Source organism: Phocoena sinus, chromosome 1, assembly GCF_008692025.1.
Source record: "Phocoena sinus isolate mPhoSin1 chromosome 1, mPhoSin1.pri, whole genome shotgun sequence".
Taxonomy (NCBI): Eukaryota; Metazoa; Chordata; class Mammalia; order Artiodactyla; family Phocoenidae; genus Phocoena; species Phocoena sinus.
Genome location: NC_045763.1, coordinates 145,374,739 through 145,398,932, shown reverse-complemented (window position 1 = coordinate 145,398,932; position 24,194 = coordinate 145,374,739). Strand labels below are relative to the sequence as shown.

General features: G+C 38.6%; 1 protein-coding gene across 1 annotated transcript in view; it reads right to left on the bottom strand.

The window, feature by feature from the left end:
* Positions 1-3,069: 3,069 nt before the first annotated feature.
* Positions 3,070-24,194, bottom strand: part of NSL1 (NSL1 component of MIS12 kinetochore complex) — a 40,410-nt gene continuing 19,285 nt past the window's right edge. The window contains exons 5-6 of the mRNA XM_032639963.1: positions 6,727-6,794; positions 3,070-4,605 (exon numbers count right to left, since the gene is read on the bottom strand). Coding sequence (XP_032495854.1) covers positions 4,327-4,605; positions 6,727-6,794 — 347 coding nt within the window. The 3' untranslated portion in view covers positions 3,070-4,326. The remainder of the gene's footprint in view (positions 4,606-6,726; positions 6,795-24,194) is intronic.

Genomic DNA, 24,194 nt, shown 5'->3' with positions numbered 1-24,194 from the left:
GATCCTGCTTCTTTCTTCAGGTTCACCTGTAGCAAGCCTCTTTAAACAAGACCCACACAGAGACACTTACCTGATGGTCCTCCAGTACACAACGCTCCGTCACAACCACCTGCTTTGTTAAATTCTCTCAGGCTGCCAGGAATCTTCCTCCCTGATTATTCGCCTAAAATATTCAAGGCTGTTCAAATGTCACCTCCTCCACAAAGACTTCCATGACTTCTCACCAAAGTTCCCTCCACACACATTTATAGAGCAGTTGCTGCATTGCAGGATCACTGTTCACATGCCTGTTCTCCTCACTAGAATATGAGATTCTTGAAGACAAGTTTTATCCTACGGGTGTTTTCACTTCCTTTGTCAAACCAAGTAATAATAATGCTTATGGAATGCTTACTATGTATACTCTGCACCAAGTACTAGTCTAAGGACTTTATATTATGAACTCATTTACTTCCCATAATAACACTATAAGGTGGGTTTTATCATCACACCCATGTTACATATGAGAACACTGCGATGCAGAGAGGTTAAGCAACTTGTCCAATTCTATCTAATAACAGGAGAGCAGAAATCTGAATGCAGATGATCTGGCTGAGAGACTATGCTCTGAACCTCTCTGACTTTTGAACTGAGTAGTGACTAACAGGAATCTGCTGAATGGATTAATGAATGAATGAAGGTGTGTAGGGAAAAACCAAGGCTTTCAATAGAAGTCAAACAAGCTCATTCTTAGAGATAGCTACATTCTGAGGCAAATTAAAAGTGTGATGTCATTGGCTTTGTTCTCTACGCAGCCCAAGTCATAAAGACCCAGAGAAAGAGGTCTAGGAAAAGATTTCTCTTATCTAGTGATATGGGCTAAATGTTTGCTTCCCCTCAAAATCCATAGGTTGAAGCCCTAACCCTGCCCCCACCCTGCCCCCAGTGTGGCTGTATTTGGAGATGGGGCCTCTAAGGAAGTAATTAAGGTCAAATGAGGTTATATGGGTGCAACCCTGATCTAATAAGATTAATGTCCTTATAAGAAAAGACACCAACATCCCCCAACCCCCAATGCATGCATGATGGAAGAGAAACCTCACCAGAAGCCGAATTTGCCTTGATCATGGACTTCAAGCCTCCAGAACTGTGAGACATTAAATTTCTGTTGTTTAGGCTACCCAGTCTGTGGTATTTTGTTATAGCAACTCAAACCAACTAATACAGTTTCTAATGTCTGAAGTCTGGAAAACAAAGATACTCCTTCAGTGTTTTCAGAAACCAGCTGCTTTAACAGTGTTCTCTCTCCAGTGGAACTGGATTTAAACTTCCCGTGTTGTGTTTTTTTGTTTGTTTGGCTTTGGTTTTTGTTGAAAGGAAATTTTAAGACTCCATCCAATCCAGCCTTCTTTTTACCATAGGTAGGTCAATATTTGATTTTCTATTCTTTCCTTCAACATTCCCTGCAACTATAAACTTTCTGGACTTTTATCACCTTAGCTAGCTTAGTTCTTGGTCTATGCAGAAACTCAATTTCTCTTCTTAAAAATGTATATTATCAATATTATTACTGCTATCAGCCATGCTTATCTTAGTTAATAATGCTAATATATTTTTTTTCCTAACGGTATTTCATTTGTAACTCTGCTATAACTGTGGAGTGAAAGTTGGGGCTCTCTGAAAGATTTCAAGTTTCAGGGACTTCCCTGGCAGTCCAGTGGTTAAGACTTTGTGCTTCTAATGCAGGGGGTGTGGGTTCGATTCCCACACCCCCCCACACAAAAAAAAGTTTCAGCTGCCTGTCTGAGCACTTTAAAAACAACAAAACTTCTTTTTTTTTTTTTTTTTCCGTACGCAGGCCTCTCACTGTTGTGGCCTCTCCCATTGAGGAGCACAGGCTCTGGATGCGCAGGCTCAGTGGCCATGGCTCATGGGCCCAGCCACTCCATGGCATGTGGGATCTTCCTAGACCGGGGCACGAACCCGCATCCCCTGCATCGGCAGGCGGACTCTCAACCACTGCGCCACCAGGGAAGCCCCCAAAACTTCTTTTTAATTACAAAAATTTCCAGACCCAGGAGTAGAAAGATTAGAGCCTCACACAGATCCAACATTATCAAGATTTTTGTCACACTTGCTTAATCTATTCCTTTTCCTTTTTTTCTTTGCTGACATATTTCAGAACAAATCTAAGACATCAAGTCATTAAACTCTATGTATCTCAATATGAATCTCTTAAAAGGGAGACATTTTCTTATGTAAACACATTGTAATTATCTAATCTAGGAGAATTAACAATAATTCTTTTGTCTGCATGCTTCTGAAGTGAAACTACTCATACAGAATTCTGTACTATGAAAAAGTTAGCAATGCATTTGTATAGCAATATTCTGTAGACTCAAAACGGTTTTAAAGTGAAATTTAGTATGTTCTGAAATGCAAGGTGCTGATCTACCATCTAACTAAAGCTGAGCTCAAGAAGGCCTGAGACAACTCTTAAAAACACACAGGGGCTTCCCTGGTGGCTCAGTGGTTAAGAATCCGGCTGCCAATGCAGGGGACACGGGTTTGAGCCCTGGTCGGGGAAGATCCCACATACCGCGGAGCAACTAAGCCTGTGCGCCACAACTGCTGAGCCTGCGCTCTACAGCCTGCGAGCCACAACTACTGAAGCCCACACGCCTAGAGCCTGTGCTCCACAAGAGAAGCCACCACAATGAGAAGCCCGTGCACCACAACGAAGAGTAGCCCTCACTTGCCGCAACTAGAGAAAGCCCGCACGCAGCAATGAAGACCCAATGCAGCCAAAAATAAATAAGTTAATTAAAAAGAAATACACAGGGCTTCCCTGGTGGCGCAGTGGTTGAGAGTCCGCCTGCCGATGCAGGGGACTCGGGTTCATGCCCCGGTCTGGGAGGATCCCACGTGCCGCGGAGCGGCTGGGCCCGTGAGCCATGGCCGCTGAGCCTGCGCGTCCGGAGCCTGTGCTCCACAACGGGAGAGGCCACAACAGTGAGAGGCCTGTGTACCGCAAAAAAAAAAAAAAAAAAAAAAAAAAAAAAAAAAAAAGAAATACACAGTATAAGCGTGAAGTCTTTGTACATTATTTTAATAAAAAACACACTGCTGTGTACAAATATACAGATCTCAAGTTGTAACATTCAAATACAGAATGCGATAAAGTAGCTTTGTAAGTTCTCTTCACTGAGACAGATTTTCTGTCACATTTAGACTTTTATGATTATTAAGACATAATGAACAAGAGAAGTATGGATTTTCCAGCCTCATGATTAGTAAATTCCTCTGCAAAGGAATGAAGGTATTCAGTCATTAATAGGGAAACAGTTGGCAAATTAGATGACACTGCCTACAATGTATTAATGTAAGAGACACAATAAGAGATAAGAAACTGCAATTAATGTTAGAAGTATAGGCAATATAGCTTTCTCAGACTTCTACCAATGATTATATACTTGATATATAAACATTCTTAAATGTAAAACAGTTCGGTATGATTGCATCTATATTTGTTCCACAATGACAATTTGTTTCATGTATTAATCTGATATATATTTTTGACCTGGAGTCATTTACAAAGAAGTAATGAGAAATCCTGAAAAGAAACTATTAGTTCCAAGTCAAATTATGTTTAAAAGTTAAGAGATCTATGGAAAACAAAAGTGTGGGTAAGAAACATTGGCTACATGCCAATTTTTATTTCTAACAGAAATTTTTACACATAATAATCATCTTCACAAAATAATCATCTTCTTTACCTAACAAAACAAAACCAAAAAATCCTATAATTAATCCCACAAATCCAAATTAGCGGAACTTAGAGTAACAAAGTCAGAGCCAGTCTTGTCACCTGCACGCCAATTTGATAAATCAACCTGCTTTGCAGGGGTGGGGGAGGACTGCATCTGCTCCTGGGCAGAACTGATGATGACTTTCAGTCCTTAAATAATGACAACTGTCACACAGCTCTTTTTTTAAAAGAAAGATGTATATCCAGGAAACCCAATGGAATATGTTACGTCTGAAATTCCATAAAAGCTGTAAGGCAGCCAAGTGTTGATGGTATTCAAGGACAGTAAAAGTTTGCACTCTTAATGACCACTGACAGGCTTTGTGCCAATATTCAAACAATACGCTTTTCACTGACTATCAATGCAAAGGTGAGGAAAGAAATACAATATTACATCATACCCCAGCACAGAGCTACTATATTTGTGTAAAAGAATCACTACTTATCTGTTGTTTTAAATGAAGTCCTGTCCAGGCATTAAGCTGGAATCTAAATGTTGATAGTGCCTAATCTCAACTCCCAAGATAAACAAAAAGAGTTTATGTGTCAAGACTGATCCTCTTTGGCCGCAGTGGATACCATTTTCTCTGGGGGCAGTCTTCAGTTCGCTTTCTTCTCAGTACCAAGTCAGTGTCTTTCCTAGCAGAACTCTCTGCTGGTGTGGTTTCTATTTGTGCTATAAAGCTCTCAGGTTTAACATCTGGTTTCCTACAACAACCGGAAAACACTTCTTGGTGGACTCTCTGGAGCTGGATAACAGGCTGCATCTTTAAAACTTGGGAAAATCCATCTCCTTGTTCAATTAATGCAGGCAAGGACTTAAAAAACAAACAACAGTAATACTTAACATTAATCTCAGGTTGAAACGCAAACACACAGAGATAGACACAACACTTGAGTATTTTAACTCTTCAGATCAAGGCTTTTTCTAAAACCTAATTTTTTAGGTCATAGATATTCAACTTTACCTTAAAATACCAGTTTTAGCTGAGGAATTTTAACAAAAAGCTAAAACTAAAAAGATATGTTCTGTTCCTATAATGCCTGGTAGTAAAATAAAACTCTGGCAAAACAGGAGGTAACAGAATTTCAGAGTTTTAAAATTTAATGTCTGAAATTCCATATTTTAATATAGTAAGTATTTTAGAAATCTTAATTATCAAGAGCAGGGATCAGCACATTTTTTCTGTAAAGGGCCATACAGTAAACATTTTAGGCTCTGAGGGCCTTTACATCTCTGTCGCAATTATTCAACTTTCCTGTTGTAATGTAAAGAAGCCATAGACAGTAAGTACATGGCTGTGTTCCAAAATAGTTTTATTTACAAAAACAGGTGGCAGGCTGGATTTTACCCTGTCCCACCACAGTTTGTCAACTCCTGATTAAGAACATGTTATGAGGGCTTTCCTGGTGGCGCAGTGGTTGAGAGTCCGTCTGCCGATGCAGGCGACACGGGTTCGTGCCCTGGGCCGGGAACATCCCACATGCCACGGAGCGGCTGGGCCCATGAGCCATGGCCACTGAGCCTGCGCGTCCGGAGCCTGTGCTCCGTGACGGGAGAGGCTACAACAGTGAGAGGCCCGCATACCGCAAAAAAAAAAAAAAAAAAAAAAAAGAACATGTTATGAGAGAAGTGTGAGTACCAGAAAATCATGGCATCAGTACAAACCACAAAAGAGTGTTAACAGAAGATGATCAAAACAGAGGAGATTCTGAAGGAGTTTTAAAATAATTTTCCTGTACTAGAAATCTAAATACTTTCTGTTTGGCAAAATAAATGTCAATAATATAAACAATTTTATGATAATAATATTAAAACTCCAAGTTGGATATACAGTTGATGGAAGAAATTTTCACATATTGAGGTATGGGGAAATCACTCTGGCTTATACATGATTTAGCCTGAACTTTATGCTAACTGAAACAGCCTGTCTTGTGGCCTGTCAAACATACATTGTACATCTGCTTTCATCATTAAAGAAAAGAATTTGTTCATCATCCACTTACAAAAAGGGTTAAGCTGCAACCCACTGCAGCCACCCGAGACAGTGAGCCCTCAGGGGAATTCAGGCATTCTGTGCTTTGGATGTATAGGCTTCTAGATAGTTAAGATGCCTATTTAAGGATGAATTTCAATGACCCCAGATTCTTGCATCTTCCCATACACAGAAAAAATCCTAAATTCATTAATTTGAGATGTCTGTTCTTTGTGGTTAGCAGTAATCTTTTACCAAGCTGTAACCTTGACCACACTTTTTCCAGCCAAAAAAATTCATATATCCTCTCTCCTCCCTTACCCCTTCGGAGCAGTCCCAGCAGAGCTACTGAGAAGCTGTTTCCTGGGCTATAGTCCTCAGTTTGGCGCTAATAAAACTCTTCTTCTATTCTTATTGTATATTGTTTATTGATTATTTGCATCAACACAGAATAATATAGTGGCTGAGAGTATAGGCTCTGGAGCTAAACATCTAGGGTTTAAATCCTGGCACAATTACTTATTTGGGCAATCTACTTAGCCCCTCTGTGCCTTGGTTTCCTTATCTGTAAAACAGTAGCAGTACCTACCTCAGAGGGTTAGTGTAAGGATTAAATGAGGAAATATAATACATGTAAAGCAGTCAGATGGTGCCTAATCCATACTAAATGCTGACTAAATGTTAACTGGTATTATTATCCAAAATTGTTTGATGGATTGCTAACTCTCAGAACTCAAAAATATAACCAACCTTTAAAGAAGCCAGGTATAATACTGGCACATAGTAGGTGTCTAATAAATGGCAATTATTCTGAATGTTACCGTCACTTAATAAATTCATTAACGATCTATTTAAAAGACTACTGAGAATTCCCGTTACAACAGACTAAAACACCTAAGAATGCTAAAAGCAAACATCTAGCCACACATGTTATTCACTTATAATTTAGTATGTAGCTTTTACCTTCATGGCTTCACTGATCTCCTTAGCTATTGTTTCTCCTCTGCTTTTCAAATTTTCCATACGAGGGGCTGCAAAGAAACCGTCAAACAGTATTTTAGGCTTTTTATCTAATACGAAGTCATAAAAGACATGCAGATGCTATCTGGACAACAATCTGTTAGAATTATTCACCTTGGCTCAATCTTTCTTAGAATACTTTGTAATCTATTTAAAACAAGTGTCCTATTAAGTTTATCCAGATAAATAAAAAGACCGTGAAAATATTAGAATAGCAGAGAAAAACTTATGGTTATAAGTATAAAATGATAGACAGGGATGTCCCTGGTGGCACAGTGGTTAAGAATGTGCCTGGCACGGGTTTGAGCCCTGGTCTGGGAAGATCCCACATGCCGTGGAGCAACTGAGCCCGTGCCACAACTACTGAGCCTGCGCTCTAGAGCCACGAGCCACAACTACTGAAGCCCATGCATTTAGAGCCCGTGCCCTACAACGAGAAGCCACTGCAATGAGAAGCCTGCACACTGCAACAAAGAGCAGCCCGTGCTCACTGCAACTTCAGAAAGCCTGCGTGCAGCAACGAAGACCCAATGCAGCCAAAAATAAATCAATAAATATTTTTTAATAAAATAAATAAAATGATAGACAGCAAGAACTGTACTGTGAGTAGTCTTAACACTGTGTGTCCCTAAAAAAGAACCTAATGTTTGTTCTGCATATTATCTACCACTATGTTTAACATTTTCAAGCACTATCATCACATTTTAAAATAAATATAGGCTAATATTTGGTATCTGTAGTACTCTGAATTTTATAAAAGTAAAACATATTTGAACTTAGAATATACAGTCACACTACATCAAGGACACCTAGATGGAATTTCTGAAAAAGAAAATGTGGAATAGATCGTCAGTAATATTCATTTTTCTTTCCTTACTTCCTCAATGCTTTTCTTTTTTTAAATTATTTGTTTGTTTATTTATTTACTTATTTATGGCTGCGTTGGGTCTTCGCTGCTGCACGCGGGCTTTCTCTAGCTGCAGCGAGCAGGGGCTACTCTTCATTGAGGTGCGGGGGCTTCTCATTGTGGTTGCTTCCCTTGTTGTGGAGCACGAGATCTAGGCACGTGGGCTTCGGTAGTTGTGGCACGTGGGCTCCGGTAGTTGTGGCACGTGGGCTCAGTAGTTGTGGTACACGGGCTTAGTCGCTCTGCGGCATGTGGGATCTTCCCGGACCCGGGCTCGAACTCGGGCTCAAACCCATGTCCCCTGCATAGGCAGGCGGATTCTTAACCACTGCATCACCAGGGAAGCCCCACTCGATGCTTTTCTGATTCCTAATACATTTTCTTTTCTTCCAATCTGTGTTACAAATGTTCATGCCTACTTCATAACAGAACTGCATATTTAATGATACCTCTGTATAAAAATCCTAATAAAACTCCAAGTGAAACTGGAGATAAGAAAAATCATTCCATTATGAAATCATCTACAAATTAGTTTTTTTTTTGTTTTTTTGGTTTTGTTTTTTTGCAGTACGCGGGCCTCTCACTGTTGTGGCCTCTTCTGTTGCGGAGCACAGGCTCCGGACGCGCAGGCCCAGCAGCCATGGCTCACGGGCCCAGCCGCTCCACGGCATGTGGGATCTTCCCAGACCAGGGCACGAACCCGTGCCCCCTGCATCGGCAGGCGGACTCTCAACCACTGCACCACGAGGGAAGCCCCTACAATTAGTTTTTAGAAGAGTAGTTCTCACTAGAAATTTCTTAAAGTCTAAGCAAGTATTATAACTATGTTAGGAAGGCCACAGTTTTACTGACTTCAACAGATTGGCAAATAAGCCAAGCAAAGAATTTCTTTCATAGCTGCTCTTTTTCTTTTCTGACTTTTCTTGGCTCAAAAAAGTGAGAACACATTTAGAATAAAGAAAATGAATAGCAAAGGCAACTGAGAGATGCCGGAGAGGGTGTGGAGAAAAGTGAACCCTCTTGCACTGTTGGTGGGAATGTAAATTGATACAGCCACTATGGAGAACAGTATGGAGGTTCCTTAAAAAACTAAAAATAGAACTACCATATAACCCAGCAATCCCACTCCTAGGCATAAACCCTGAGAAAACCATAATTCAAAAAGACTCATGCACCCCAATGTTCATAGCAGCACTACTGATAATAGCCAGGTCATGGAAGCAACCTAAATGTCCATCGAAAGATGAATGGATAAAGAAGATGCAGTACACATATACAATGGAATGTTACTCAGCCTTAAAAAGGAACAAAATTGGGTCATTTGTAGAGACGTGGATGGACCTAGAGGCTGTCATACAGAGTGAAGTAAGTCGGAAAGAGAAAAACAAATATCTTTTATTAACGCATATATGTGGAATCTGGTATAGATTATCTTATTTGCAAAGCAGAAACAGAGACACAGATGTAGAGAACAAATATGGATATCAAGGGGGAAGTGGCAAGGTGGGATGAACTGGGAGACTGGGACTGACATACACTATTGATACTATGTATAAAATAGATAACTAATGAGAACCTACTGTATAGCACAGGGAACTCTACTCAATGCTCTGTGGTGACCTAAATGGGAAGGAAATCCAAAACAGAGGAAATACATATATATGTATAGCTGATTCACTTTGCTGTACAGTAAAAACACAACATTGTAAAGGAACTATACTCCAATAAAAATTAATTAAAAAAAAAAGGAACTGAGAGAATGGGCCCTGAAAGGAGAAAGGCGAAGGCAAAGGCAACATGATAGCCTCAGAAAAAGGGTTCTTGACCTTTTTTAGTTCCCAGAGATTTCTTTGGCAATTTGGAGAAGCCTATGGACCCCTTCTCAGAATATTTTTTAATGTATTTATTTTTTTAATTGAGGTATAATGTACATACAGTTAAATGCAGAACTTAAGTTTAACATTCAACCACCTTTGACAAATGTACACCAAAGTCATGGGACATTTCCATCATTCCAGAAAGTTTTTCTTGTGCCCCTTCCCAATCTTCTATACAAGAAGCAACCACTCATCTGATTTCTATCATTATACGTCAGTTTTGCTTACTCTAGAATTTCAGAACAATCTTTTAAAATATAATTTAAAAATAAAATTACTTAAAAATTGTAATAGGTAATACAGGTGCTTCTTTATTAATGATTTAAACAAAAAGATCGAGCGGCAGGTCTAATTACCATAGTAAGAAAATAATGAGTATAAACAATATTGCGAGGTGTCTGCAACAACTGAAACTGAAAATATCTGTGGCTTCCAGTAGCAAAAAAAAAAAGAAAATTACAGGTACTGCTAATACTACCACCATTACCTGCATTCAAAATCGAAGGAAATGCTAAATTTCAGTTTGAGGTTAATAAAAATAACACTAATTTTTTTCCTCTCCAAGTTCACAGCCTCCTATATTCTCAGGACCCTAGCCTTAAAACAGTATGCTAATTTAATTTCAATTCTTTTATGATTTGGGGAGATTCCCCCAAGAGCATTCAGGCAATTATTAAATTTTCCCCTGGGTATGGCAAATAAATGATCGAACCTTCAGTACTCTTGTAGCAATCTGGCTTCCAGCCAGGCCCACATTCTCTCCTCATCAAACTTGCACACCTGTGTGGAGCTGCCCATTCTTCTAACATTTATTATGTACTTTCCATGGACAAATACCAGTAGTTAAGAGTAAGGAAAAATGGTCTCTGCCCCTCAAGGAACTTTCAGTTTAAAAGAGCCACATGGAGGGCTTCCCTGGTGGCGCAGTGGTTGGGGGTCCGCCTGCCGATGCAGCGGGCGCGGGTTCGTGCCCCGGTCCCGGAGGATCCCGCGTGCCGCGGAGCAGCTGGGCCTGTGAGACATAGCCGATGGGCCTGGGCGTCTGAAGCCTGTGCTCCTCAGCGGGAGGTGCTACAACAGTGAGGGGCCCACGTGCCGCAAAAAAAATAATGAGAAAGTGTAAGATCAAATCCAACAGAAAACATATCTCCTACTTTGAAATTCCACCATAATTCAAATTACATTCAGTATATACATCCACTCAAAAAGAATTCAGAGATCACACTGTTGAAAGGCAGTGGGCAATAGAGAATGGATAGGACAAAAACAGAAATATGAGAAACTACAGAGAAGATATGTGGTTGACCTTTGTGGATAGATTCAGAGTAAGAGTAAAGAAAAGCAATCTAAAAATCGAATTAAAAATTTAATATTCATGTAATTTCTTATCACTGTACAAAAATAGTTTTTAATATTTAATGTGGCAATAATAGGAAGTATTTAAAAATCATTTTTATAATAAAAAATGAGATTCCTACATTTCGTGTGCTTCTATTAATTCAGTAACATTTGGTTCTATTAAAAGGACTCTCAAATCTTCTATTACATATTTCCCATTAGCTTTGTTCTACACACAACGCTCTAAGTAATTCATCATCTTTTGAAAAAAGGGAGTATGAAAGTTGTAACTGGATCTAAAACATTTCATAATTAGACTGATAAAATGTAACTGGTTGCAAAGAGTTGTTTCTTTTTAGTTCAATTTACCTTTCCTGCACATGTAAACTAACAGAGATAGAAAGAATATTTGAAGAAATATGATGATGATAGCAGAGGGAGGAACATTCCCAAACTCGTTCTACGAGGCCACCATCACCCTGATACCAAAACCAGACAAAGATGTCACAAAGAAAGAAAACTACAGGCCAATATCACTGATGAACACAGATGCAAAAATCCTCAACAAAATACTAGCAAACAGAATCCAACAGCACATTAAAAGGATCATACACCATGATCAAGTGGGGTTTAACCCAGGAATGCAAGGATTTTTCAACATACACAAATCAATGTGATACACCATATTGAAAGATAAAAACCATATGATCACCTCAAAAGATGCAGAGAAAGCTTTTGACAAAATTCAACACCCATTTATGATAAAAACCCTCCAGAAAGTAGGCATAGAGGGAACTTTCCTCAACATAATAAAGGCCATATATGACAAGCCACAGCAAACATCATCCTCAATGGTGAAAACTGAAAGCATTTCCTCTAAGATCAGGAACAAGACAAGGCTGTCCACTCTCGCCACTATTATTCAACATAGTTTTGGAAGCTTTTAGCCACAGCAATCAGAGAAGAAAAGAGATAAAAGGAATCCAAATCGGAAAAGAAGAAGTAAAGCTGTCAGTGTTTGCAGATGACATGATACCATACATAGAAAATCCTAAAGATGCTACCTACCAGAAAATTACTAGAGCTCATCAATGAATTTGGTAAAGTAGCAGGATACAAAATTAATGCACAGAAATCTCTTGCATTCCTATACACTAATGATGAAAAATGTGAAAGAGAAATTAAGGAAACACTCCCATTTACCACTGCAACTAAAAGAATAAAATACCTAGGAATAAAACCTACCTAAGGAGAGAAAAGACCTGTATGCAGAATAAGCTATAAGGACACTGATGAAGAAATTAAACATGATACAAATAGATGGAGAGATATGGCATGTTCTTGGATTGGAAGAATCAACATTGTGAAAATGACTATACTACCCAAAGCAATCTACAGATTCAATGCAATCCCTATCAAACTGCCACTGGCATTTTCACAGAACTAGAACAAAAAATTTCAGAATTTGTATGGAAACACAAAAGACCCCGAATAGCCAAAGCAATCTTGAGGGAAAAAAACAGAGTTGGAGGAATCAAGCTACCTGACTTCAAACTATACTACAAAGCTATAGTAATCAAGACAGTATGGTACTGGCACAAAAACAGAACTATAGATCAATGGAACAGGATAGAAAGCCCAGAGATAAACCCACACACATATGGTCAGCTTATCTTTTATAAAGGAGGCAAGAATATAGAGTGCAGAAAAGACAGCCTCTTCAATAAGTGGTGCTGGGACAATTGGACGTGTACATGTAAAAGAATGAAATTAGAACACTCCTTAACACCATACACAAAAATAAACTCAAAATGAATTAAAGACCTAAATATAAGGCCAGACACTATCAAACTCTTAGAGCAAAACACAGGCAGAACACTCTATGACATAAATCACAGCAAGATCCTTTTTGACCCACCTCCTAGAGAAATGGAAATAAAAACAAAAATAAACAAATGGGACCTAATGAAACCTAAAAGATTTTGCACAGCAAAGGAAACCATAAATAAGACAAAAAGACAACCCTCAGAATGAGAGAAAATACTTGCAAATGAAGCAAGTGACAAAGGATTAATCTCCAAAATTTACAAGCAGCTCATGAAGCTCAATATCAAAAAAACAAACAACGCAATCCAAAAATGGGCAGAAGACCTAAATAGACATTTCTCCAAAGAAGATATACAGATTGCCAACAAACACATGAAAGAACCCTCAACATCATGAATCACTGAGAAATGCAAATCAAAACTACAATGAGATATTATCTCACACCGGTCAGAATGGCCATCATCAAAAAATCTACAAACAATAAATGCTGGAGAGGGTGTGGAGAAAACAGAACCCTCCCGCACTGTTGGTGGGAATTTAAATTGATATAGCCACTATGGAGAACAGTCTGGAGGGTCCTTAAAAAACTAAAAATAGAACTACCATACGACCCAGCAATCCCACTACTGGGCATATACTCTGAGAAAACCATAATTCAAAAAGAGTCATGTACCACAATGTTCATTGCAGCTCTATTTATAATAGCCAGGACATGGCAGCAACCTAAGTGTCCATCAACAGATGAATGGATAAAGAAGATGTGGCACATATATTACTCAGCCATAAAAAGAAACGAAATTGAGTTATGTATAGTGAGGTGGATGGACTTAGAGTCTGTCACAGAGTGAAGTAAGACAGAAAGAGAAAAACAAATACCATATGCTAACACATACATATGGAATGTAAAAAAAAAAAAAAAGGTCATATAGAACCTAGGGGCAAATGGGAATAAAGACGCAGACCTACTAGAGAATGGACTTGAGGATATGAGAAGGGGGAAGGGTAAGCTGGGACAAAGTGAGAGAGTGGCATGGACATATATACACTACCAAATGTAATATAGATAGCTAGTGGGAAGCAGCCGCATAGCACAGAGAGATCAGCTCGGTGCTTTGTGACCACCTAGAGAGGTGGGATAGGGAGGATGGGAAGGAGGGAGACGCAAGAGGGAAGAGATATGGAGATATATGTATAACTGATTCACTTTGTTATAAAGCAGAAACTAACACACCATTGTAAAGCAATTATACTCCATAAAGATGTTAAAAAAATAAAACAATGGGTCCAACTGCTAAAATGTATTAAAAATGTAACAAATAGGATATTTTCCTGATGTTTCCAGATTTTTGGGACACTTTGACTGAATTATTGTACACATGAAAATATAATGGGCACATTATTTGAAAATGTAACATACTTTTTAAAAATAAGTTTATCCTATGTTTCCCAACTATGCAGACACTCTATCTAGATCCAGGTGGCAGCTGCATGTCTTAATGTGCACGTGTGTTTACCAATTCATCAAGCTGTGCACCGTATATTATAGCTCAGTATATACAAACATACACACAATAATGAACAGAATCTTTTTTTAACATTTACTCTAGAAAGTTCTTACTTTTATGTATAGACTAAGGCAATCATTTCCTTCTTCATTGCTATTGCATGAATCTATCATCCAAGGGATTCTTAACTTTTTTTATAAACATACGCTACTTAAAAAAATGTTTCTTCTATAAACCCACAATGATGGACAGTAGCTGTTTTCCATCTGTTGCACAAGCAAAGACAATGTAAAAAGCACCAAGTAGTCTGGGTTTGTGGGTAAAATGGAGTTTAGGTCCCAGGCTTGGATAACTATGAACAGATTTTCACACATGAATGTTTGGTGGAACATTCTAAAAGTTGTGCTGCACTATAAGACATTTAGTATTCCTGGCTCCTGACTACAAAATGCCAGCTTGTACCCTCCCATTACTGTGGTAACAGAAAACTTCCCCCCACTTTTTCAAAGGGCCGCTAGGGGGCAGTACTGCCTCCAGTGAGAACCATGGTGTTCTTTTTCACCTTTCAGAATTTCCCTGGGAACAAGAACCTCATTCTCTCAATCTCGGACGGTCTAGTGCTGAACACAGTGCCTGACATGTAGAGTAGGTGCTTAATAAGTATGACAGACCAAGGCTATGATAAAGTATTCTATGGAGGCACAAAGGGAGGTGAGGTCAATCCAACAGGGGAATTGAAAGGAGAGTAAAAACTTCATAGATGTTGTAAGAGAGTTGCCTAGCCTAAGAGGATTTGGATGTCTGGGGGTGAGTGGGAATAGGAGGTGGGTGGTAGAGGATGTGCTATACCAAAACAAGGGAATAAATCAAGAAAGAAGAAAACACAGGAACCAGGAAACATGGTCCAAAACAGAGAAGAAGTAAAGGAAATTCCCAGCATGATGAGGAAAGGAAACAGACAGGATGAAAGCTTTGCAGCAGGCCTAGAGAGCAAACAGTCCAGATTATGCTAGGAAGGCAAAAGACTCCCAGAGGAATACCTCCAAGAAAAAAGGAAAGGGTTTTAAAATGGATTTGATGGATAACCATTTGATGGAAGTGTTTACCATACTGAGAGGAATTTTACAGTTCTATTGAAGTGTTTGGGAAAGAATTCGTGAAAGACACAACAGCAAACAAAGCAAACAGAAAAATAAAGCATTCTGAAGGGGGATGAGAAGATGTTCAAGAAAGAAAATATACTCATAGTATGATTACCTGACTCATTTGAAGAACATTTAACATAACAGTATCAATGCTAAATACTAGTGATTATTTCTGACAAAAAAAGCTGATGTGTGTAGATTATTCTTTTGAGAAACCTGGCTATGAAAAGGAGGAGAGTTCAGGGAAAAGAAACACAATGGCAGGAAAGCTTTCCCTACTTGACCCTACGACAGCCCATTTCTGGTATTATGGGCTGTCATACATTGCCAATCAATCTTATGTAATAACTTTAGCAACTCTGTGAGGCAAGCAGATTTCATCAGCCTCCTTTTATATATAGGGAAAAAGAAGCTGTTGAGGGCTGAGAAATGTATCTGAACTGAATGAATAACTGAATAAACACTGAATAGAATTAGAACCCACAGCACATGCTCTTCTGTATTCTATACATAACTTTCCAAAATATCACTTTGCCAGGAATTATACTATACTCAGAAGAATGATCAAAAATTAGCTCCAATATAATGAAAATCTCTTAAAATAAAAATAAATTATGCCTGGTAAAGAATGAAAAGTAGAATAAGTCTAGAGTTAAATTTGTTTCAAATGTTAACATTACAGTACCATTTTCTTTCTTTTTAGTTAAGTGAATTAAATTCCTTTCTTTGAAAACTAAGGATCATCAATAATTTTAGGAATAAAACCAAACACACAAAGATTTTTTTCTTTGGCCGCACCGTGTGGTATGTGGGATCTTCATTTCCCACCCAGGGATCGAACCCACTGCCCCCGCATTGGAAGCGCAGTCTTAACCACTGGACTGCCAGGGAAGTCCCAAAACACACAAAGATTAAAAAAAAACACAAGGGGGAGGGGAACACACAATTAAATATCACTAAACATGAAATGTCTGTAAATGTATCAAAAAAGCTTTTATCAACATTAACATCTGCTTTGGAAATTTCAAAATATATAAACTTTTCAATCCCTCACTTAAGATTCCTTTTAATGAATTTTTCACTTTTTGTAACTAGTAAGAGCATACAGATACTCCTGATATACACGCATTTGACTTAAGAACGTCTCACATGCAGACGGCTAGTCCCTGCCATGCAGGAGATGGGGATGGGCTTCCTCCAGAAGCGTTCCCAATGGCTCTCTCCATAGCCTCGATGGGAACATCTTCATGGGACCACTGTTCATACTCTCACCACAAACAAAGGTGTTTAGGAATCCCTCCTACTTAAACATCATGTAGTAGAACTAACATGCATCTGAAATGTGATTCTCCTAATGTTTTTCATCATAAATGTGTAGTATTGATATTTCAGCTACCCTGTAGGTTACGTAGATCTTTAAAGGGTAGCCTAGAAACTTATTCATTTATAATACCATTTGTAAATTGTTTTTCAGGGGGGAAATACAATTCAAATTCCAAAGCTCAGATTAAATATGAATGTCTGAAATGTAAGTGGGTGACTACCTGTAAATATTCCGGCAGTGGCTTAAGCAAATCATTATTAGGAGAGAAGAGGAACAGCCTCTAAGTCCTCAGCTTGTAGGGTCAGCAAAAGAACTGGAACTATCATAAAGTCTACTACAGAGAAACTTAAAATAGCTCCTTGTCATCACTACATGTTTAGAGAAGGACAGGAAATAATTAAAAGGGAGTCTCATCGATAAACTTCAAATAACTTTTTAAAAATGATGATATGGAAGCAATGATTAGTTTTACTAATGGGATCACAAAACACTGTTAAGTGACAAATGAAAACTCGTCCTATTAGTAGATAGTTAATTAAAAGATTGCTGCAAAGATATTAAAAAGTTTGCTCTTAAAAATGTGGAAGTTACGCACCCTTGAGTACACTGCCTTCCCTAGTCACTTGCTTTCTAAAACATAGGGAAATGAAAAAGTGGAAATGAAAGATTGAGTAATCAACCTTGTTTGGCTTTCAGGTCATTGCACTGACTAAACTAGGAAACATGAAATTCCAAAAGCCTGCACAAATTCAGAAATTCAGCAAAAAAGCATTAACTGAATGCTTCCTTTCTATTTCCACTGTATTTTATGAGCATGTATGAGCAAGCATGCATAACAGAGGATGTCTGGCTTGTACTAGTTTCTAAAGGGGTAACCAAAGGCATGAATAAGAACCATGAATTAAAAAGTACCATCCCTGGTGAAAATGAAACCAAAAACTAAGCAGTGACTTATGACTTTCTGGAAGATAACACTTTGCTACAATTTAAACACATCTGTTTAACACACCTGCTAGGTAGCAGGTATGTAATCCTCTGCAATCACTCCCACATGCACCTCACCAGCTCCTTCAATACTGAAGAGTTGCATCTGTCTTAAGGTACCACATACTTTCAAACTCCTAGCTTGTGTTACCTGGTCTCAGCCAAGTCTCTAACCTTATCCTGTAATGCTCTTTCCCTCTATTTCTTCCACCACAGCTTCAGTGGTCTCTTGTTCTATACTCAACCTCATTCTTAACTTAGGAACCTTGTTCTAGCTCTTCTCTCTAACTGAAAAGTTCTTCCTCTTGATTGTCACGAGGTAAATTCCTTCTTGTTTCTTCCTCAGAAAAGTGTTTCCCATCACCTAAACACACCACCGTAACACTGATTTTACTTATTTATTTTTCTATTTGTTGATACTTTTCTTCTCCCACTAGAACATAAGCTCCACAGAGCAAGGACCCTGTCTGTCTGTGTTGTTCACCATTACATCCTCCACAGTGAGAACAGTCCTGGCATATAGTAGACATTCAATAAATATGCTGAATGGATGGGTGAATAATAATCAGGCAGTAAGTATTGACTGAGCATGATACTCTATCATGCAAACACAAAGTAAAAAGCTCATGAAGCTTTCAGTTTTGTGAGAAACCATAAAGTAACACACAAATACATATCGTAACAAATGATATTAAGGAAATGAACAAGGGTTATGATAGAGAACTAGAGAGAGGCTATTTTAGTCAGGGTAGTTAGGGGAGATCCTCTGAGGAGGTAGCGTTTAAATGCTAAAGAAAAATTGAAAAGATGTCAACCTTAGAAGCCCTGGGGAAAATAAACTCATGCACTTACGGTTAATTAATCTATGACAAAGGAGGCAAGAATGTACAATGGATAAAGGACAGTCTCTTCAACAAGTGGTGCTGGGAAAACTGGACAGCTACATGTAAAAGAATGAAATTAGAACATTCTCTAACACCACACACAAAAGCAAACTCAAAATGGATTAAAGACCTAAATGTAAGACTGGATACTATAAAACTCCTAAAGGAAAACATAGGCAGAACACCCTTTAATAAAAATCACAGCAATGTTTTTTTTGGATTTGTCTCCTAGAGTAATGGAAACAAAAACAAAAATAAACAAATGGGACCTAATTAAACTTAAAAGGCTTTGCACATCAAAGGAAACCATCAACAAAACAAAAATACAGCCTATGGAACGAGGAAATACTTGCAAACTACGTGACTGACAGGGGATTAATTTCCAAATATACACAAACACCTCATACGGCTCAATATCAAAAACAAACAAAAAAACACCCAATCAAAATATGAGCCCAGGGACTTCCCTGGTGGGACAGCGGTTAAGAATCCGCCTGCCAATGCAGGGGACACGGGTTCGAGCCCTGGTCCGGGAAGATCCCACATGCTGCGGAGGAACTAAGCCCGTGCGCCGCAACTACTAAGCCTGCGCTCTAGAGCCCGTGAGCCACAACTACTGAAGCCCGCATGCCTAGAGCCCATGCTCCGCAACAAGGGAAGCCACCGCGATGAGAAGCCCGTGCACTGCAACAAAGAGTAGCACCCGCTCGCCGCAACTAGAGAAAGCCAGCGAGCAGCAACGAAGACCCAATGCAGCCCAAAATAAATAAACGTATTAAAAAAAAAAAATGAGCAGAATACCTAAACAGACATTTCTCCAAAGATGGCATACAGATGGCCAACAGGCACATGAAAAGATGCTCAACATCACTAATTATTTAAGAAATGCAAATCAAAACAATAATGAGGTATCACCTCACACCAGTCAGAATGGCCATCATCAGAAAGTCTACAAATAATAAATGCTGGAGAGGGTGTGGAGAAAAGGGAACCCTCCTACACTGCTGGTGGGAATGTAAATTGGTGAAGCCACTATGGAGAACAGTATGGAGATTTCTTAAACAACTAAAAATAGAGCTACCAGCAATTCCACTCCTGGGCATTTATTTGGAGAAAACTATAATTTGAAAAGACACATGCACCTCAATGTCCATAGCAGCACTATTTATAATAGCCAAGACATGAAAACAACCTAAGTGTCTACTGACAGATAAATGGATAAAGAAGCTGTGGTATATATACACAATGGAATACTACTCAACCATAAAAAGAATGAAATAATGCCATTTGCAGCAACATGGATGGACCTAGAGATTATCATGCTAAGTGAAGTCAGACAGAGAAAGACAAGTATATGATATTGCTTATATGTGGAATCTAAAAACAATGATACAAATGAATTTCTTTACAAAACAGAAATAGACTCACAGACATAGAAAACGAACTTATGGTTACCAAAGGGGAAAGGATAGGAGGAATAAATCAGGAGTTTGGGATTAAAATATACACACTACTATATATAAAATACATAACCAATAAGGACCTACTGCACAGGGAACTCTACTCATTATCTTATAATAACCTACAATGGAAAAGAACCTAAAAAGGGATATATATATATAGAGAGAGAGAGAGACCACTATGCTATACGCCTGAAACTAACACAACATTGTAAATCAACTATATTTCAATAACAATTTAAAAAAAAAAGAAGCATTGGGAAGAAGCATATGTGAAAGTGAGGTACTTTCAAAGAACTGAAAGATGGGGTCTAGGGCTACAGCAAAAAGTACCTGAAATGAATTTAGAGGTCATGTAAAGGAATGCTGACAAGTTTGAAGTCTATTATATTTAAAATTGGAAGATTTTAGGATTTTAAGCAAAGGAATTAAAGTTGATTTGTGTTTTTAAGAGTATCCTAGATTTTTATTCAAGTTGGTCTTGGAAGTTCATAAACTCCCCACCTTTGTCCAAAACACCATCGGATAAATATAGAAAATTAAAAAAAACAAATCCCAAAGCATATGTAAAGTAAACATTTCTTTGAACCAGAAAAAAGCAGACGAGAAAAAGCTGTAAGTCAGGCTGAAGTTGCAGATCCACTGGTAGGCAGATGGTAGGTAGGCAGTAAGTAACCAGGAATTTGCTTCCCACAAGATAAAAGGGGATCAAAGGGCTCCGGAGGGGCAGGAAATGGGGAGAGTCGAGCTCATAATCAAACCAAGGGCTGAAATGGAGTTTTCCTACCCTGAAAAGGAGGCTGGAAAAAAAAACCTGACATTAACCACTGAGAGGAGCTGCAGCATACTTAAAGCTACACTAGAAGTTGATGGGAAGCAGAAAATACCTCAAAGCCCAGGCCTAGATTAAGCTGCCTGCTGACTTAGTGACTAGATCCACTATCTCCAATATTGCAGTGGAACAGGGGCCCCACAGTGTCAATTTAAGATATGGTTCTAGCCTGGGACTGTTCAGGGGCCAGACGGAAGGAAACCACAAAACTACTAGACAGGAAGAGGGGAAAGCAGCAATAAGAAAATAAGCACATGAAAAACTTAGTCAAGAAGCACTTGCTAAGCAAAATTCTTAAATACATGAAGAAATTACAACCATGAAAGACAGCCACTATAACCAATGTCAAGGAGAGGAACTTGCTGCAGATGGAATAAAAATAGAGCAATCTGAAAATGATTTTTAAAGGTTTAGGATCCTCCAATAGCTAAAGGAAATCATAACAGACATTACAGAAAAGAAATACGCTATGAAATAAAAACAAGAATACTACAAAAATAGAAAAAATGATAAAGAAGCAAAGTTGAATGATTAAGCTAAAGATTTTCTAGAAGATGGGAGTCCTCAGATTGAAAGTACACACAGAGATCTGAGTGGAAGATGAGAACAAAAAGGAAGCAAGCAAAACAAACAAAAAATCCACCCAAACCAAAAAAATATGTGTATGATCTATTTAAATAAAATTGTGTGTATATGTACAAAAACATAAAGAAATTACCAATAAGCAGCACAGAGCTGAACTATATGTTACATAGTTGAGTGAAAAAAAATAACGGAATATAATATATTGTATAATACTTATATATAAAAAATAAATAACTCAAAACTCCCTGTGCCTATCTGCCCACATACAAATGCACTGATATAAAGTTCTAAAATTAGACATATCAAACAGTTACAGTAGTTACCTATTTGAAGGTGTGTGGCATCAGATAGACTTGGGAAGACAAGTATGGTGGACTTTCATTTTCTACTATATATACACCACTGATTATTTAAAAGTTTATACTAAGCTTACACTTATTAAGAGAACAAAACAAAAACTAATTATAAAAATATAAAACAGTTTAAAATAATAATATTAGATCTATGGCAGTTGAATTGGAGGATTCTCCCATATATTTAGGTTAGAAGAGTCAGGTGTAGATAATCTGAATACATAAATCAATTTTCTGTAAAATAAATTATGCTCCCCAAATGTCTAGTACATATGTATTTCTATATGATTATATGAGAAGAGAAAAATGGATAAATGGATTCATACCAGATTAATGTTGGACATCTGAAGGAGCAGTAGATGGGAAAGGAGAAAGGAAGCCAAAAACAAAAAATAAAATGCTATCCTTATTTTTTAATTTAAAAAGAACATGTATAATTATGTACTTATTTCATAAATAGTTCCTGAGCATATTATGTCAGATAATGATCTTAGAGCTACGGGATACAAAAGTGGACAAAACAAAGTCCTTGGGGGGGGGGGAAGGGATGAAGACAATAAAATGAACAGAAATTACATAATGTCAGTAAGGAGTGGGGGAAATAAAGCAGGTTAAAGTGATAGAGTATGACCAAGTGGGTCAGTAGGGGATTTGACACAGATTGTCAGGGAAGACCTCTCTGATGAGGTAACACTTTGAACAGACAGCTGAATGAAGTTTCAGATAGGAACGGGAGAGCAGCAAGTGTGAAAGCCTCAGGGCCACTGTGTGTTTGGCACATTCTTGGTGAAACAGAAAGAATGCTAGTGTAGCTGGAGCTCAGTAAACAAAGGTGAGAGTGGTAAGAAACCGGGGTCAGAGATGGAATAAGAGGAGCACTCAGGGACCAGGTCAGAGAGACCAAGGGAAGTATGATGGGGAGCCACTAGAGACTTTTAAGCAGGGGGTGACATAATCTGATTATGCTTTAAAAAGAATCCGCTGTGTGGCAAACTGAAATGGAAGGAGACCAGTGAGGAGACTACTGTAGCAGTCCCACTAGGAGAATACAGTGACAAGGACAACAGCAGTAGAGATGGATTTGGTAGGAAGTAGTTGGATTCAGAATATATTTTCAAGGTAAAGGAAGCAAGATCTTCAGGTAGATTGCAGGTGAAGCCTCAAGCAATATATTATAACACTTGGTCACTGGTTATAAACATGTTAATAGTGATTATCTCTTGAGTACATGATCTTGTGTGATTTACATTTGTTTTTTATGCTTTTAACACTTTTGGAATGTGAATGCATTTATATATAATCAAGAAAAAGCAATAAAGTTGCTTTCAACGTTTAAAAAAAAAAGTGCACCTCAAGCACCATGCTACGTAAATAAAAATAAACATCTAGCCATATTATGGTAAAACTGCAGAACATTAAGAATACAAAAAGAATTCTGAAAAATCAGGAGAGAAAAAATAGATTATCTATAAAAAATGGCAATTAGGGCTTCCCTGGTGGCACAGTGGTTGAGAGTCCGCCTGCCGATGCAGGGGACATGGGTTCGTGTCCCGGTCCAGGAAGATCCCACATGCCGCGGAGCCGCTAGGCCCGTGAGCCATGGCCGCTGGGCCTGCGCGTCCGGAGCTTGTGCTCCGCAACGGGAGAGGCCACAGCAGTGAGAGGCCTGCGTATCACACAAAACAAAACAAAACAAAACAAAACTACAATGAGGTATCACCTCACACCGGTTGTAATGACCATCATCAAAAAATCTACAATAAATGCTGGAGAGGGTATGGAGAAAAGGGAACCCTTTTGCACTGTTGGTGGGAATGTAAATTGATACAGCCACTATGGAGAACAGTACGGAGGTTCCTTAAAAAACTAAAAATAGAACTACCATACGATCCAGCAATCCCACTACTAGGCATATACCCTGAGAAAACCATAATTCAAAAGGACACATAGGGCTTCCCTGGTGGCACAGGATTAAGAATCTACCTGCCAATGCAGGGGACACGGGTTTGAGCCCTGGTCCAAGACACGGAACAACTAAGCCCATGCACCATAAATACTGAGCCTGCACTCTAGAGTCCCTGATCCACAGCTACTGAAGACTGTGTGCCTAGAGCCCGTGCTCCACAACAAGAGGCTACTGCAATGACAAGTCCACACACCACAACAAAGAGTAGCCCTTGTTCACTGCAACTAGAGGAAGCCTGCATGCAGCAACGAAGACCCAACTTAGCCAAAAAAAAAAATTTAAGAAAAAAAAGGACACATGTACCCCAATGTTCATTGCAGCACTATTTACAATAGACAGGACACGGAAACAACCTAAATGTCCAACAACAGGTGAATGGATAAGGAAGATGTGGTACATATGTACAATGGAATATTACTCAGCC